General features: G+C 41.1%; 1 protein-coding gene across 1 annotated transcript in view; it reads right to left on the bottom strand.

Moving 5' to 3' along the window:
• Window positions 1-3,380: 3,380 nt before the first annotated feature.
• The window catches only part of CNN2 (calponin 2), a 38,611-nt gene continuing 22,456 nt past the window's right edge, over window positions 3,381-19,535 (bottom strand). The window contains exons 4-7 of the mRNA XM_077476068.1: window positions 10,449-10,586; window positions 8,336-8,452; window positions 5,816-5,962; window positions 3,381-4,646 (exon numbers count right to left, since the gene is read on the bottom strand). Of these exons, the coding sequence (XP_077332194.1) occupies window positions 4,395-4,646; window positions 5,816-5,962; window positions 8,336-8,452; window positions 10,449-10,586 (654 nt within the window). The 3' untranslated portion in view covers window positions 3,381-4,394. The remainder of the gene's footprint in view (window positions 4,647-5,815; window positions 5,963-8,335; window positions 8,453-10,448; window positions 10,587-19,535) is intronic.

Below are 19,535 nucleotides of genomic sequence, written 5' to 3'. Positions count from 1 at the left end.
TCAGGATTGTAGGTAGGTCCTCTTTTAACGTACCAAGTTATTGGAGATATTATATATAAAAATAAAAAATAAATTTACATGTACCCTCTAGGCCAGTGGTGGCGAACCTTGGCACCCCAGATGTTTTGGAACTACATTTCCCATGATGCTCATGCACTCTGCAGTGTAGTTGAGCCTCATGGGAAATGTAGTTCCAAAACATCTGGGGTGCCAAGGTTCCCCATCACTGCTCTAGGCTTACTAGATTTTGTTACATGGCAAACTTTTTATATATTTCTTCTAGTGACTTGGGAGAGGTGGAGAATCATTTATTTTTGGTCCTGGTTTACCCCCTTTACAGAGTGGGACGTACATTGTTGGGGTGCCCTTTGTGGAACTGCTGTGGCCCACTGCCCATCTGGGGGACCTATGGTCTGTCTTTGGGGGCCTTCTTCTGCCTCGTGGTCCCCCCCCACTACTTCCACCTCTTTGTCCCTGTGGCAGATCGATCTCCCACTGGATGCTACAGACGTCTTAGAGAGTCCATTTATAATATACATGGTCAGTACCTATATGTACTGTTTTGTGCAATATGGTTATGTATTTGATCAAGTTGGCCATGTTCACTTAATATTTTGACTTCATATTGCACTGTACATACAGCTATTGTTCTCTTTTTGCTCTATTCTATTATAATCACTTTGATGCAATTAAACCCACTACCCCTGAAGAGAAGGTTTACACTCAAAACGTTGGGTTATTTCTATTGTGTATTATTTTCTGATAGAATTGGTTTGTCTTGTGTATATTTCCAACATCCTCAATGTGCATCCATTTTAGATGTTTTTGGTATATGTCAGTTGTTTATTTATTGTGGAAAGCTATAAAATTACTATTTAAGAAACTTGTTCTTTACATTGGGTTACTGGACTCCATATTAGTACGAGAGTAAAGTCCCATAGAGGACACACATACACTGAGTGATATTATGCAAGTTCTTAGGGATGTGGGTTTGCTGACAATAGTTCCATACAGGGGTAACACCATCCCTGCTTTTTATGGGGTGAATGAATGGTGGGGGGTTTGTACAATTTTAATACACAAAATTTGTTGTAGTAGAAGTAGAAAACATCTGTGTGCAGTCATGGGTGGACTGAAAGGTTCCACTATGTACAAGAATCATACTGGGACCGATGTGAGTGTGCGATTTACAGGGATAGGGACAATTGTAGACACTCACTCAGGTTGAACTGGATGGACTGGTGTCTTTATGCAACCTTACTATGCAATTATGGTCTTTTGTATCAACAAACTGGTCAATGAATTGGCCTTGACCAAATCAAACAGCCCCATGATTCCTCCTCCAACCTTATGACACAACTACTGCATGAACTCACAATACATAGTCCACAGATTTGGGCCACCTCTATACTTCAAACCCATGTTCTTCAAATACCTACAATTGAGACATGCCCTGCAAACCCAGTTTTCCAATACTTCCCCAGTGCCCAGATAGGATACCATTATGCTACAAATTTGAAAAAGGACTTGCTAAGCTATTGCTAGACTTGCCAGGCTTCACAAGTTTGTTACACAACTGTAGCAAGTCTGCATTGTATGACTCAAGGTCAAATTTCTTTGCAACAGTCTGCTGCAAGTTCTGGTTCAGTTATGTTGTGCAATAGTCATTCTACCACAGGGGTCGCTGTGGCTGAATTTTCACCCTGTAGACTTACAGAGCTCTTGCTGTAGACTCACCACGCACATTTGCCACAAACATGAACTTGACACAAAACCACCCCCCCCCCCCCAACACTTTAAACATTCAGGAAAAACTATAATCACCACCATGCTCATTTATAGTATGTGTAATTTCTCAAAGGCCTAGTGCTTTGTAAGTTTAACCTCTTATGCTCATACCAAATGCGCCGACATATGTACATACTTATTGCTATGGATAGATGTCCATTTCTCTCCCCTCTTTACAAACAAGTCAGTAGTTCCTATTTTTTCCCCCCTACACTGTAAACCTTTTATTCATTTTAATGAATAAATAGAATTTAAATAAAAAGGGAGATCTCAAATTGAAGATTGTAACATGGCGTAGAACAATCATTTGACACACTTTACATGACTTCCATCAGACTCCACAAATTACACAAATGCCATCCAGTCACATCCTTTATTAAATAATAAAAAAAAAAAATTCACATATCGTCTCAGGGTTAAGATCCTGAGTTGCCATATTGGAACATTCTATTGTAGCATGATCTAGATAATGCATGCAGTCTAAAGAACTGTGGGGGTCGATTCATAAAAACCATAATGAAAACAAAATAATGGTTTTGCCCCTAATTAGCAATGTTTGTCTTAAAGTTGTATCATGTACATGGCACAGCTCCAACCCTACACTGAGTAATATAGCTAAAAAAAGTAACAAAAATATAAAAGACAGGCAGTAAAAACCCTAGTTAGTATATGCAGGATCACCCTGGAAACAGTCACATTAATCATATCTGGCGGTAGTTTTTAGCATCTACATTATGTTAACATTTAAGTTACTACCAAAAACTACAGTATATAGTCTTCAATAAAATGGAATGCAATGCAATAGTTCTACCTTATGTATTGCTATGCACAATGGTCCCTCCTACCTGTAGGATAAGATTTACCCTACAAAATTAAAATCTCCTTGTAACAGATAAAAAAAAAAAAAAAAAAAAAAAAAAAAAAATGTCTGAAGCAGTCTTGCCCTCATAAGAAAATAGATGTTCTTTGGTCCTTGACAAAATATTATTTAAAAAAAAAAAAGTCACTGCTACAGTCTTTCCCTGTTATACATGCTCAATATACAACTCAAAAGTTTGACGCATCCATGACAATGCTAGACAGCAGTATGCAAATGGACCTCAGTATCCAATTACATCAGGCTACCTTTAATCAGTCTTGCTTAGGCCTGAAAAAAATAAAAAAGTCCAATTCAGTCTCTTTCCGTACCTGGAAAGACTTGGATAGGCAGGTGTAAACGGACACAAGTTCGTTTACATCCACCTGTCCATAGAGCTTCTGATCAGACCTGCCTGAATACTGACAGGTGGACATGATCGCAAAGCCTGTGTGAAAGGGGCCTTAGGCTGCATTCACACCTGAGAGTTTTTCAGCTTGTAGAAACACCAAACAAAAAACATGCCCGAACACCACCCAACAAGCTAAATATTCATTTAAATGGCCCGTTCACATATGAGCTTTTTGAACCCAGAAGCAAAACACCTGAAGCTCAAAGAAAAAAAAAAAAAAAATAAATAAAAAAAAAAATATTATATATATATATATATATATATATATATATATATATATATATATATATATATATATATATATATATATATATATATATATATATATATATATATATATATATATATATATAGCTTCTTTTTGGGCAGATTACAGGTATTTTTCGGCTTTTTACATTGGCGACCTTTTGACCTGTGCAAAATTGCAGCAAAAATGTGCTACTTGCAAGGAAAAAAAAAAAACTCAGGTGTGAATGCAGCTTAAGGCTGGGTTCATACCGCTGCGGGTGGGAGACTCGGATGTGATTCGCACCGCACATCACATCCGATCTCTGTGTGATGCGAGTTCAGCCATACAGATAGTATGGCTGAATTCACATCGCACCCACCGCAAACTCGCACAGGACCCTTTTTTTGGTCTGCAGCAGAATCTGATCGCATGGGTGTTCACACCATGCGATCCGATTCCTGTCCGAGTTTGCAGATCGCACTGCGATATGCGGACTGATCTGGGGGTGTCATTAAGATTTCATTGACACTCCCAGCAGTCCGCATAGGGCAGTGTGAACTGCCGGCGGGAGGCATGCGATGCGGGAAAACGCTGCGGATTCGCGGCGTTCCCGCATCGCTCCGGTGTGAACCTAGCCTTAGAGATCAACCAAGCCAGCAGGAAAAAAAAAAAAAGCTTTTCTTAGTCAGGTGTGATTGCCACAAATCTCCATTTTCTGAAATCATCAAGATAGGGCACAAATATCATCACTGTTGGTGCCCTGAGTGGAAACAGATTAGCTACACTGGAAAGGAGCATAGTTTTAGTTCCCATAGGACACCTTTGAGGTTAGAGAATTCACTATTTTGTGATCTTTCAAAAGGAGGTATGGCGAATACTATCTCCCCTGAGAACTTTAAGGCACTTGGCCATAAGCATACATCTGTACATATGGCAGTATTATATACTTGCATCTTCAGAAGCTTTTTTGTTAATACTTAAAAATATCATTTTTAAAAAACAAAAAATATTTAAATACAGAAAATATGAAAGTCTACATTTTTGGGGAGGGAGGAAGGCAGCTTGGTCTGATACGGAACGAAAATTGTATTGTGCAGCATGCGCACCATCTAAAAGTCCTGTTCATGAATGTAATTGTACCGTTGCTGTTCATCACCCTCATTATGCGGTAGGTCATCAGGATTGCCCTTAGGACAATATTTAGGATCGTAGATCTGTCTGCCCAAACCAAAACTTTGGCCACTTTGATTGGCCCCCTGGTTATATCCCATCTGTAGCGACATGGTAGAATTATCACACTTCTCAGTGCCCGTTTTGGTATCATAGATATGTCGTCGTGTTCCTGGAGCAGTCATACCCACCTGGAACAGTACAAAATAATGTGAACAATGATTAGCACAAGCACACACCTTTAAGTGTTTTATTGAGGAAGAGAGACCTTTTCCAATACTAGAAAACTTTTTAGAAAGGGAATTCATAGCACAGGCATTCAGTTTTAAGAATCAAAACCTATATACTTTTTGATTTTTGCAAAGCAAGCATTTTACAAGGCACTGCAGACTGTCATCATATATACCAACTGCTGTAAGTAGTGTAGACCTATGGAACAATACAAATACATTCCACATGTACAAACTACTATATAAAAAGTGAATTGGTTAGTTTTGTTATGGGTAATTTTAGGACAATGCTTTTTTCTTATGTTGCAACAAATGTTTAATCTGCTTCAGTATGGTTGCTGCCAAGAAGCACCGTTGGTTCCTCATGGAAAACTGCTACATTCAATTGGCTCCAAATATCCAAATCAATATTCACAAATATATATATATATATATATATATATATATATATATATATATATAATTTGATGTGCAGTAAATTAGGATGGTATGAATAAATCTTTCTACATGAGAGAACATTCATTCTTGGACCTAGAGCCGCCACTGTTTAACTCTGTAGACGTGCGCCCAAATTTAAGACAAAGCAGCGCTAAATGCTGGCTGAAAGTCCACTAATATGTTCCCCTAGTAAATATGAAAAATAGCCAAATCCTTGCTTAATTTTTCCAACAAATTTCACATTCTCCAAGACTCAGTTCACGCTACTTTCACGTGACTTACAGTACAACTTTGTTAGGCGACTTGAGTATGACTTTGAAGCAAGGAAGGTTATACCGCAGGAAATGCTTTGTCATCTTCCTGTAATGTTGGATCCAAATCACATCAATATTAGACGAGGAGTCGACTTCCATTAAAGTCTATGGGCACAAGTCAGATAGAAGTCGCCTTGTAGCACAGGGACGTTTTCTAAAGTCAGAGCGACTTCATTAATGCCAATTTAAGACAGATCTCATTGACTAACATGGGATTTCAAATGTCATGTGACTTGGGGTAACAAGTTGGAACCCAAATTGCGGCAGCGTGAACTGAGGCTTAGATTACATTTCTTGTGAACAAATGTTTAACAGATCTACGCAGCGTCATGGTTTAAAATAAAGATCTGAAGCTGATTTTTATGTACATCTGCTCACCTGACTGGCTCCTTTGTTGGTTCCCATCTGAAGACTAATAGTGGAATGATCCATAGGTGGCAAGATATTATGCTTTGGGTCATAGAGATGCCTTCTTGTTCCATATGCAGTCATGCCAGACTGGCTGGCACATTTATTTGTCCCCATCTACACAAGGACATAAAGTTACAAAGAAGTTTGATTATAATATAATCCAGCCTTAACATCTGAGATGTGTATTTCACATAAGCTTCCCCTGAAAAAGTACAGATCCAAATGTAAAAAAAAAAAAAAAAAGACAGGACTGGTTCTATAAAAGCCAGTTGATTTTATGCTGCTCTGGGTCTGTTAACGTCAGATACAGAACAGAAGAGATTCAAGCAGTAAAACAGACCTCCCCATAGCAAGTAAAATTAGCACCCCAATACACAAGACCCAACTTGAGTTTGGCCATAGAATTTACATCAGACATGCAGGTTTAGGTCAAACATTTAGGTAACATGCACTCAGATCTCCTTGTACACCTGGAGAAGCAAAGAGGTAAATTGTAAAGAGAAACATGCTGTCAATACTTTTTTTTAAAGCAATAGAAACTGGACAATGTTGGCATTAGAGAATTATATACTTGCTTGTCTAGCATTAACTTCTATAGAATGTCACTGCCACTCAGTTTAATGCCCTGGGTTTGGCATGTTAAAGTGATTCTAAAGGCCGAGATGGATAGATATCTCTATCTCTATATATATTTCCACTGTGCAGCTCGTTTTGCAGTGTCGCCCCCCCCAATCATCCATTTCTGGGGTCTCCGGTGGCTCCTACCTGCATCAGATAACCCTCTAGGAGAAGCGCTCTCCCGGGGTTTGAATGCTGCACAGCTATCAATCTATCCAATCAAGAGCCTGTGGAGAGAGGGACAGCGCATCCTTGCTGAGGGAAATACGACTCCTTTAACCACTTCCCATCCGGCCCATAGCCGTATGATGGCTACAGGGCGAGGATGTGCTGTCCCTCCCTCCACAGGGTCCTGGCTCTTGATTGGATAGATAGCTGGGAGGGCATACTATGACATCCTCCCAGAATCGGGCGTGCACACGGGAGCATCTGTGACCGCCGGGGCATCGCGGTAAATGGCCTAACAGCTGTTTACCACGTGATCGCTCCGTCAAAATGACGGATTGATCACATGTAAACAAACAGGCGGCACGTCCGGTTCCTCTCTACAGTGTGAACGGAGAAGGGAAAGAACGGATGTAGCAGCGCTGTGGGCTGGATGTGTAGTGTCCACAGTGCTGCTCAGTGACAAATCCAGTACTCATCTGTATAAGCCATCCTCAGCAGTACCGAGCTGTACTAAGCAATACCCGGACATACCCAGGTGTGCTCAGCCTCTATGTGGCCAGGCTGTGGAAGTCTCCCACATGTGGTATTGCCGTACTCAGAAGTAGGAGAATCTATTTTGGGGTGTCATGTTTGTTATGTAGGTGTTAAAAATATTGTATAAATGGACTCAAGACTTATGCCTCAGATTATACATTGGTGTGTTTACTTTCCAAAATGGGGTCATTTTTCTGGGCGTTTCCATTGTCCTGGTGCTCCAAGGCCTTCAAAAGTGTAGAGGTAGTCAGGAAATTAGATGTGCAATTTATGCCCCAGAACACCTGATGGCGCTCCCTGCATGTGGCCACACTGTAAAAGTCTCACACATGTGGTATCGCCATACTCAGAAGGAATAGCAGAATGTGTTTTGGGGTGTAATTTGTTATATGCTGTGGTGAGATGAAGAATATGAAGATGATCATTTTTACTTTTCTGGCTTGTTAGGGTCTCAAGAAGTGAAAGATTTTCTTAGATGGGACTCTTTCACAAAGACCAAATATACACCAATTTGGGTTATTTTTACCAGAAATATGTAGCAGTATAAATTTTGGAATTAAAATTACTAATTTGCTAAATTTTATAACAAATTAAGAAAAAAATTTTTTTTTTCCATTCACAGAATTTTCAGTCTTTTATAGAGCAAAAAAAAAAAAAAAAAAAAAAAAAAAAAAGTGGTGATTAAATATCACCAAAAGAAAGCTCTATTTGTGTGAAAAAAAAAAAAAAAAAAAAAAAGGACAAAAAAAATTCATATGGCTACAGTGTTGCATGACTGAGTAATTGTCATTCTAAATGTGAGCACCGAAAGCGGAAAATTGGTCTGGTTAGGAAGGGCAGCCGCAAGAAATGGAGATGGTGCTCTAACAGCTAGTAAAGTCTGCAGCAGTGATGCTGCCACCTATAGGACTTCAATGGTCCATCTGTTAACGCATCTTCCTCTCCCCTGCAGAGGTGCTGACTGACGAGAGCAGGAGAGCTCACCGGAATTCAAATTTAAGGCCTGAAGTATTCTGCCTTTCCCACCCACTTGCTGAAAAGAAGAAAAAAAAAAAAAATTCACTCTCGAAGGCATCATTTGTGTAGTAACCTGTTTTTAAAATGACTTTTCACCAGTACCAGCTTAAAAATTTCCACCCCAACAGCAACACCTCCAACCATCCTTACCTGTAGTCCTATAACACACTGCCCTGCCTTCTTTGTATTGTCATCGAAGTTTCTTTGCTGCTTCTCAGCATATTTCACCCCAATATCCACATCACTCTGAAGACCTCTAGTCTTTGCCTGAAACAGAAAAAAGATAGAAAACAGTTTAAACAAGATGAAGCAAGGATTTGTAAATGCTCAGAGGCAAGCAATACTATACCCATGTTTCTCCACTTTTCAGTCGAGGAACCCCATTCTAATATGTAAAAAACTAAACATACATTTTACATAATGCAGCAGCACCCACACATGTGGGATACTCAACATTAGGATTTTTTTTTCCTGAAGGTTTCAATTCTCCCTCATTCAGCTAGAACGTTACAAAAATCCACAGGTTTCCATTGTGTACTATTGTAAATAAAACACAGGCTTGATCCACCCGCTGGCTTGTATACATTTAGATGACACCCCTGAAGGTTGAAAATGGCTGCTTTATCCTTTCACCCTAGCTTTTAAAGAAGCAAAAAAGGTTACCATCTGCTGTTGGGATGATCCTGTTGCTTCTCAGTTCACACAAAGGGAAATATTATTGTAAGGGCTAGATTTAAAGGGTCAAAAAGGAAAACAGACTCTAGTAAATTTAGACGAAAATGATATTTCCAGGTTTCTCCAAGGGCATTTGATAGGTGTTACCTTGCATTTACTGTACATTTTGAGTTTAATTTTTGATGAATGAAAGTAAAAATGCTTTAAAATCGCAAGCCGACGTTTAAAATTTAGCTGTGGGCAGTCCCCTGATAATATACCACATGGTAGCATTATTTAAAAAGCGAATACACATTTTAGAATCGCAGACTAAATGAACAAGTTAAACCACACTAGCCACAGCAAAAAATAAACACACACACACACACACACACACACACACACACACACCTCATTACACTATATAATGCATAAGGATTGCAAAAAAAAAAAAAAAAGTTCAGACGCCGAACACAGATGAACGCGGTACTGGCACTTCTTAGACCATTTATATACCCCTAGATCCAATTCACCACTAGCATTGCTGTACATACATTTTGGAAACATATCCTACAACAAACATGCGCCACGCAATGGATGAGTTCAGTAGCAACTAACTCTGGTCCTCAAAACGCAATTGCAACGTCTTTCCAGCCTGATCAACAGCAACGTCAGGAGCATTTCTTCACATAAGCTCATAATGGGATCCATAGTAAAAGCACCGATATTGAGGTAGATACAAGTACACTGCTGCTACTCACAGAACAGCTGAATTAGTTAAAGAGGAAGTAAACCCTGATGAGTTTACTTCCTCTTTCATTCCCTGCAAAGGTAAAGCATAATGGACTACTATGCATCGCATTGTAGTCCATTATGTGTCACTTACCTGACACAGGAGCAAGCGAAGTCGCCGCTGTCCCCTGTAGTCCGCCGCATCCATCTTCTTGGTGGGGTCTCTCAGCTCCGCCGCTGTCATTCGGCGAAGCCGCGATGACGTCACTCCCACGCATGCGCACGGGAGCCGACACGCGCGGCAGCTCCGTCGTTGAGAATGCCGCGCTCAGTGCGCCTGCGCGCCGCTGTCTACGGCGCATGCGCCGTAGACAGCGGTGCCTGTTTTCGGGCAAATATCTCCTAAACCATACAGGTTTAGGAGATATTTCTTGGGACCTACAGGTAAGCCTTAATCTAGGCTTACCTGTAGGTCAAAGTGGTTTGTAAGGGTTTACAACCAATTTAAATACTTTTTTTGTGCTTTGAGAGGGTCTTATGATGTTATCTTAAATAAACGCTCCTAGACGGCAAATGCGCCTAAACGCAGCATGGTAAGCAGCACACTGAAGGTTTTTTTTTTTTTTGAAGTGGGGAAAAAAATAAAAAAAAAATAAAGAAAGTGAAGGTGGTGGTGCAGGTTTGGATATATGTATATTGGGCATGTATACATTTCCCCTGTATACCATTTTTATTTTATCTGAAACATTACAGCATTAGATAATATGGAACAACCCCTCCTCCCCACACAAACATTCATTATATGCAATCACAATAGGAATCACCGGCAAGTTATTTGTCATTAATCCGATTCTCAAAATACATGAAGACAATATACCATTCCAGCTAGGGCCAGCAAAGACACTTGAACTTGGGTCATATTGCCATTTTCAAACAGGTCATTTGCTTCAAACAGATCTACAGACTTCATCCCATAACTAGACATGGCTCTGATAAAGTTCGAGAGATTTTCCAGCTGTGGGACAGAAAATGAATCAGTATTTGGTGCAAGAATCACATACAGTATATCACTTCTAAACGTATTCCGCATTGACATAACATGAGCACATTTTTTCAGCATTGGGATAAAGTGCTTGTCATGTATTCCCAGTGCACATAATTGTAATCCACAGTTTTGATTTGTTATAAAATGTAAAAATAGTGTTTGCTGTCGTCATTTACCCTAGAAAAATGTGGTTTCAGAAAAATTGCAAAAAAAAAGAAATAAAAAAATATATATAAATAATAAAAAAAAAGAAAGTACATACATAGCAGCCCAAAACGGCATCTGCAAAGGACTACACATTTTTCAGGAACAGTACTCCCTTTTCAAACAATACACTACTACCTACCTCATTACTACCAAACTAGTGGGGAAGGACATCACAGCTGTAAAAATATGTCTTTAGTACTTGCTCAGAGTACTTATGACAGAATGTCACAGGGTAATCAATTCAGTCACATTTATTTGTAAAGGAAAATAATCCTAATACAGATTCAGGTGTCAGTTTACACCGCTATCTGCAGATGTAAAAGGGTCCCAAGGATTCCATGTTGGTTTTACAACCTTTTGTCTGCAGTTAGTACATAATGTATTCAATTGTGGATCATGTGCATGCTGACCTGCAGAAAACCAAGTTAAAAAGGTGTCTAGCTTTCTGGAAGTTTTGTTCTGACCACTTACTGCTGACATTCATTGCCATCACAGGTTTGCATCATTCAGCTTGAATGTATTGCACCTCTTGTTGCTACATGCCTACAGTATATATATTCTAAAAGGCATATTTGTATGAAAAGCAGAACACTATACACTATCTGCAAAAAAACTTTTCAATAAAAAAAAAAAAAAATCCATTAAATCATAGTATACTCTTAAAAAAACGTGGGTTTCGGCCTGTGAATTTCAAAGGGCCCCTTTCATACTGGGGCGGTCGTTTTAGCGGCGGTCTGCGGGCACCAGCGAGGTGGTTTTAACCCCCGCTAGCAGCCGGAAAAGGGTTAAAACCGCCCGCAAAACGCAGCTGGAGCCGCACTTTTCCAGCTGTATAGCCGCGCTGTCCCATTGATTTCAATGGGTAGGAGCGGTTTAGGATCGGTGAATACACCTCTCCAAAGATGCGGCTAGCAGGACTTTCACCATCCTGCTAGCGCACCGCTCCAGTGTGAAAGCCCGAGGGCTTTCACACTGGAGTGAAAGGGGACGTTTTTTTCCAGGCACTACACAGACACTGTAGAGCCTGAAAACTGCGCCAGTGTGAAAGGGGCCTTACTGCCAAGTAAGGTTAAAGTGTTACTAAAGCTACAACAGTAAAATATGCTTGTACTCACTGTGGAACCAAAGGGGTTAAACCTCTGCATTGTGTAAAAAGGTCACTGCACAAGCTCAGCTTGGTGTGCATTGCTAGAGCGGTTTTTCTCTTCTTGGGAGTGCATTTGTGATCATACAGGGCTAATTAGCACTGCCCAGACAAAGGATCAGGGGTCTTGCAGTCTCAGACAGAAAACTCCTACAAGCTTTAACCAGTGCTTGGCTAGAAATCACAAGACTGCTCTAACTGATGAGAAAATAAAAAATTTGTTTTTTTGTCATGCTTACCTGTAAAATCCTTTGAATACATCACAGGGCGCAGGCAAATATTCATTACATTATTCAACGGGGTTATACTTCATCTTCAGGTGAATGAACACTGGTAGACCAAAGGTCTCCAGACAGGAAGGGATTTCCTATATAAACCCTCCCATAAAAAAGGAAGTACTTCAGTTTTGTAGTAAGCACGGAATCAAAGAGGGGAGGGATCTCTGTGTCCTATGATGTATTCAAAGAAAATAAATTTTACAGGTATGATGAAAAAAAAAAATCCTATATTTTTTTTTATCATACATCACAGGACATAGGCCAATATTCATTACCTGCTGGGATGTCCCAGAGCAATAGCCTTAAGACCCCTTTCACACCACACCGCACCTTGCGTCGGCATTTCGGCCGCTTTTACCCCCCGCTAGCGACCACGAAAGGGTTAAAACCGCCGGCAATACGCTGCAATAGCGGCATTACAGCGCTGCCCCATTGATTTCAATGGGCAGCAGCGGTGGAGGAGCGATAAACACACCGCTCTAAAGAAGCTGCTGGCAGGACTTTTTTCTGACGTCCTGCCAGCGCACTGCTGTAGTGTGAAAGCCCTCGGGGCTTTCACACTACACACAATGGTGCAGCTTCTTTAGGGCGTTTTGCAGGCGCTATTTCTAACGCTATAGCGCCTGCAAAACGCCCTGGTGTGAAAGGGGTCTAAGGGGAGGGAGACACCCTGCCAGACAATAGCCATCAGACCTTATACGGCAGCCTGCAATACACTGCGGACAAAAGCCGACTCCTCGAACATCCACTTGATAAATTTGTGAGAGTATGCACTGAACACCAGGTAGCAGCCTTACAAATCGGAGCGACAGAAAAAACCCCAAGAGGTTCCCACACACCTGGTAGAATGAGCTCACCCTGAAGGAAGGAGCCTTAAAGCGGTTTTGTACAGAAAATTGCAAGTTCATCTTATTCAAATGGCTTTGGAACATAGATGCAGTTATGACCATTGAAATAAAATATGCAGTATTTACCTTTTATTTTTAATGTTTATGCCGACTTCCGGGCTCTCCTCCCGTGGGAGTAGGCGTGTTTATCGGCTTCGCAATGGTCCCTGGGAACTTTTTTAGCCATTTCCCAGGAATCAGTGGGGGACACAGTCATGCCGAAATCTCGTGAGATTTCGGAAGGACGACGCCGGTCACGTGACGAGGGCATGTCCGAAATTGCCATTTTGAAAGTGGGCAGGCAGCTCTATCTGCCATTACCACTATAGCACACAAGGCAAGAGGAAGGAAAACAAAGAGGACACTCAATGAGCATGAGCGAGATGGAGCGGTGGATGCTGGGAGCTCAGCGTCATCGCATCCAGGAAGTAAATGCCTGTGGGCTTCAAACGCCCACAGTGAAAATGGAAACTGCCGGACTGCTTTTTTAAAAGTTTTCCTTAGCAATGAAATCGTCACGCCGGGGGTTAAAAAGACCCTGATCGTGACTGCAAAGACACCGTAGGAATCGCCCACCAGTGACACAGGTAAAAAAAAAAAAAAAAAAAAAAGGCAGCGGAATCCCGCTTTAAGTTTCAGACCATAGGTCTGAGTGACCAACTGGTGGACCCAATGGGCAATGGAAGCTGCCTGCCCAGTCTTTTCTTCTTCTTTACCAAGAGTCTGATCTAGACAAACTGACTGGTTGCACTACATGTAAGGAGTGCAGCAGGTTTTCCTTTCACTGGACGAGGCCGAGAGAAAAAAAAATAATAGTAAGCAGCAAAAAACAAACAAACAAACTCCTGATTCAAAAGAAAGGCCGACACCACCTCAGGCAAAAGAATAGAGAATAGGTCGTAACGCAAACCTGTCATGATGAAGGATCAAATATAGTTCCCTGCACAAAAGGGGCTGCCAACTTCACCAACCTTCTAGTCAACCTGATGGCCATCAGGAAGGAGTCTTTGCGAGGCTCGGGTACCATTTATCTTAGCACATAAGCTAGTTTCAAATGGATCCAATTGGTCCATCCCTTGATTCAAGAGAGCTCAAACAAAACATGCCTTTCACTTTGCAGACATGAGAAAAAAAAAAAAAAATAAAAAAAAAAAAAAAAAAAAAGTGTACTTCCTGTTTAACCACTTGCCGACCGCCGCACGCCGATGTACGTCGGCAGAATGGCACGGGCAGGCATAAGGGCTTACATGTACGTCCCTTGCCTCCCGCGGGTCGGGGGCCCGATCGGTATTCGTTCGGGAGCGATCCCGGACGAGGGGACGGCCATTCATTCATGGCCACCCCCTCGCGATCGCTCCCGGCGAATGAAATTGTCCGGTGACATCACTTCCTCTCCTGTAATGTAAACACAGGAGAGGAAGTGATGTATTCTCTCCTCCGTGTCGGTAGTTTTCGTTCCGGCACCGAGGAGAGAGCATCGGTGAGTTGCACAAGCACTACACTACACAGTAGAACATGCCAGGCACACTCACACCCACCCTTTACCCCCCGATCACCCCCCAATTACCCCTGCCCCCCCAGTCACAGTGACACCAATTGCTTTTTTTTTTTTTTTTTTTTGCATTGGTGTCATTTGTGACTGTAATAACTGTTAGGGCAGTTAGGGTTAGCCCCCTTTAGTTCTAATGTGCCCCCCTAACCCCCCCAATAAAGGTTTAACCCCGTGATCACCCCCCGTCGCCAGTGTCACTAAGGCAGGGTTCACATTGCAGCGGTTTATGAGAACGAATGTGATTCGCACCGCACTGCAGTGCAAATCACATCCGATCTCTGTGCGATTCGAGTTCAGCCATACAGATAGTATGGCTGAATTCGTGTCGCACCCGCCGCAAACTCGCACGGGACCCTTTTTTTGGTCCGCAGCAGAATCGGATCGCATGGGTGTTCACACCATGCGATCCGAGTTTGCAGATCGCACTGCGATATGCGAACTGATCTGGGGGTGTCATTAACATTTCACTGACACTCCCAGCAGTTCGCATAGGGCAGTGTGAACTGCCGCCGGGAGGCATGCGATGCGGGAACCCGCCGCGGATTCGTGGCGTTCCCGCATCGCTCCAGTGTGAACCCAGCCTAATAAGCGATCGTTTTTCTGATCGCTGTATTAGTGTCACAGGTGACGCTAGTTAGGCAGGTAGGTATTTAGGTTCGCCGCAGCTTTTTATAGCGCCAGGGACCCCCATATACTACCGCATAAAGCCCCCTGATTGCCCCCTAGTTAACCCTTTCACCAGTGATCACCATATAACGGTTACAGGTGACGCTGGTTGGTTAGTTATTTTTTTATAGTTTCAGGGCACCCGCCATTTATTACCTAGTCTCACTAGTGTACCCCTAAATTTAGGGGTGTCTACTTTCCAAAATGGGGTCATTTGGGGGGGGGGGGGGGGGGGGTTTGTGCCATCTTGGCATTTTATGGCCTTCAAAACTGTAACGCCCTTAGAAAGCCTGAAGGCGGTGCTTGGTTTTCGGGGCCCCGTACGCGGCTAGGCTCCCAAAAAGTCCCACATATGTGGTATCCCCGTACTCAGGAGAAGCAGCAGAATTTATTTTGGGGTGTCATTTCACATATGCCCATGGCATGCGTGAGCAATATATCATTTAGTGACAACTTTGTGAAAAAAAAAAAAAAAAAGTTTGTAATTTTCCCGCAACTTGTGGCAAAATATAAAATATTCCATGGACTCAACATGCCTCTCAGCAAATAGCTTGGGGTGTCTACTTTCTAAAATGGGGTCATTTGTGGGGGTTTTGTGCCATCTTGGCATTTTATGGCCTTCAAAACTGTAATAGGTAGTGAGGAGTGAAGTCAAATATTTACGCCCTTAGAAAACCTGAAGGCGGTTCTTGGCTTTCGGGGCCCCGTACGCGGCTAGGCTCCCAAAAAGTCCCACATATGTGGTATCCCCATACTCAGGAGAAGCAGCAGAATTTATTTTGGGGTGTCATTTCACATATGCCCATAGCATGTGTGAGCAATATATCATTTAGTGACAACTTTGTGTAAAAAAAAAAAAAAAAAATTATTTTTTGTCATTATTCAATCGCTTGAGGCAAAAAAATAAAATATTCAATGGGCTCAACATGCCACTTATCAATTTCCTCAGGGTGTCTACTTTCCAAAATGGGGTCATTTGGGGGGGTTTTGTACTGCCCTGCCATTTTAGCACCTCAAGAAATGAGATAGGCAGTCGTAAACTAAAAGCTGCGTAAATTCCAGAAAACGTACCTTAGTTTGTAGATGTGACAACTTTTGCGCAAACCAATAAATATACAATTATTGACTTTTTTTTTACCAAAGACATGTGGCTGAATACATTTTGGCCTAAATGTATGACTAAAATTGAGTTTATTGGATTTTTCTAATAACAAAAAGTAGAAAATATCATTTTTTTTCAAAATTTGCGGTCTTTTTACGTTTATATCGCAAAAAATAAAAAAAATCGCAGAGGCAATCAAATACCATCAAAAGAAAGCTCTATTTGTGGGAAGAAAAGGACGCAAATTTTGTTTGGGTACAACATTGCATGACCGCGCAATTACCAGTTAAAGCAGCGCAGTGCCAAATTGTAAAAAGACCTCTGGTCATTTACCAGCAAAATGGTCCGGTCTGAAGGTGGTTAAAGAGCTTTGGTCTACCAATGTCCATTCTCTGGGAGACCAAGTATAACCCAGAATGTAATGATTAGCCCAACTGTGTCCCGTGATGTAGGATAAAGAAAAAAGGTATTTAGCAGTTTAGATTTATTAAAACTATTGCATTTCCATGTTCTGTGGGAGACCAGATCTAGTGAACGCAGGGTCCAGGGTTTAGTAACACTTTAAAAAGTGTTACTAAACCCAGGAAACCTGCATTCACTAGATATGGTCTCCCACCATACACAACATGGAAATGCAATTTTTTTTTAGTAAAATGTAAACTGCTAAATAGCTTTTCTCATCAGCAGTTAGAACAGTCTATCAGTGTCTGGTTAAAACATGTAGGAGTAGTTTTCATTCTTCCGCGATTGTCCTATAAGGCTGCAGGACCCCTGACCCTGTGCTAATCACATGCACTCTCCCCAAAAAAAAAAAAAAAAAAAAAAAGTGTATATATTATATATATATATATATATATATATATATATATATATATATATATATATATATATATATATATATATATATATATATATATATATATATATATATATATATATATATATATATATATATATATAACATAGATACACACATATATATACATATACACAAAATGAGCACGTGTAGCTTTCCCCCAAAGCTTCCTGTTCCATAAGCAAATAGATTGGGGACAGTGGAAGAAGGGGAGGTTAAGAGGACAGAATGACACAGCCTTTACACAATGTAGAGGATAAACCCCTTAGGTTTCAGAGTATAACAAGCATGCTTTACTGCATATACAAACTGATTTTACGGTTGTGGGTTGAGTAACCCATTAAAGTGGAACTTTAGTCAGAAAATTATGTACCGATAGATCACTTCAGGCTGGCCCCTTTTGCAGATATTGGTTTTATATAGCGCCAACAGTTTATGCAGCGCTTTACAACATTAGGGTAGCCAGTACAATTACAATTTAATACAGTAGGAGTCAGAGGGACCAATCCCAGAGGGAGAGTAAAGAGATACCTTTTTTGTAATACCCATGGGGGAATGGGCTAATATGTAAAACAAAAAAAAAAACAAAAAAAGTTTAAAATCCAGTAATATGGTCTCACCCTGCTCTATTTTAATGCACTGCCAAATCTGTGGAGGTCGCCGACAGTCTAAAGATTTAATACTGCTCAGGGGTCCATGATGCACCGGGATCATGACAGCCTCCAGCAGGAAGTAACAGAAAATGCTGAAGGCAATTTACAGCACACATCAATTTTGGTAGCATATAGTTACATAGTAGTCGCGGAAAGACACAACCTATGTCTGTGATTATATGTCAGTATTACATTATATCCCTGCATGTTGTGATCGTTCAGGTGCTTATCTAATATTTTTAAACTAATCGATGCTCCCCACAGAGACCTCCGCCTGTGGAACGGAATTCCACATCCTTGCCTCTCTTAAGCCCCATACACACACACACAATCAGATTTTCTGCTGATTTTTGTCTTCAGATTTACAAAAACCATGTAGTACATTGGCCTGCCTGATTGCATACAAATTGAAACGCCTAAGGTTTGACCTCATTATATGGTTTTGGTAAATCTGAAGGAAAATCTTATAGTGTGTATGGGGCTTCACAGTAAAGAACCCTCTATGTAGTTTAACCACTTCTCAACTGGGACACACGCCGATGTACATCGGCGGAATGGCACGGGCAGGCATATTGGCGTACAGGTACGTCCATTTTTATATGCCGCCCTGCTATCGCGTGCGTGCCGGTCGGGACCCCCGCGAGTCCGGTCCCCGGGGGACTCGATCGCCGCAGGGATACCCACGATTGTCTCACGGGGCGGCTGAACAGGGAGATGCCATTGTAAACAGCATCTCCCCATTCTGCCTAGCAACAAGTGACGCTGATCTCTGCTCCATGTGATTGGAGCAGAGATCAGTGTTCACTAACACAAAGCCCAGTCCCCCACAGTTAGTAACACACCCATAGGAACACTTAACCCTTCACTGCCAGTGTCATTTACACAGGAATCAATGCATTTGTATAGCATGGATTGCTGTATAAATGACAATGGCCCCATAAATGTGTCCGCCCTAATGTAGCAGTCACAAAAAAATATTTATTTTATTTTATTTTTTTATAAAAATGCCATAAAAACTATCCCCTATTTTGTAAACGCTATAACTTTTGCGCAAATCAATAATCGCTTATTGCGATTTTTTTTTACCAAAAATATGTAGAAGAATACGTCTAGGCCTAAACTGAGGGGGGAAAAAAATAAAAATAAAAAATAAGTAGTTATATATTTTTGGGGGGTATTTATTATAAGTAAAAAATGTGTTTTTTTTTCAAAATTGTTACTCTATTTTTGTTTATAGCGCAAAAAATAAAAACCGCAGCGGTGATCAAATACCACCAAAAGAAAGCTCAATTTGTGGAAAAAAAAATAAAATCAATTTTGTTTGGGAGCCATGTCGCACGACTGCGCAATTGTCAGTTAAAACAACGCAGTGCTGAATCGCAAAAAGTGGTCTCGTCTTAAGCCAGCAAAATGGTCCGGTCTGAAAGTGGTTAAGGTTAAACCTCTTATCTTTTCATTTTAATAAGTGGCCATATGTTTTGTTACACCCCCTTCCTTGAAAAAGTTTAATCCCAATTGTGGGGTCACCAGTACAGTATTACATTACATTTAAATCATATTCCCTCAAGCGTGTC

This window comes from Lithobates pipiens, unplaced genomic scaffold, assembly GCF_037356315.1.
Source record: "Lithobates pipiens isolate NorthernLeopardFrog02 unplaced genomic scaffold, aLitPip1_a1.2 Scaffold_13, whole genome shotgun sequence".
NCBI lineage: Eukaryota > Metazoa > Chordata > Amphibia > Anura > Ranidae > Lithobates > Lithobates pipiens.
This window is presented reverse-complemented; position numbering and strand designations above follow the sequence as displayed.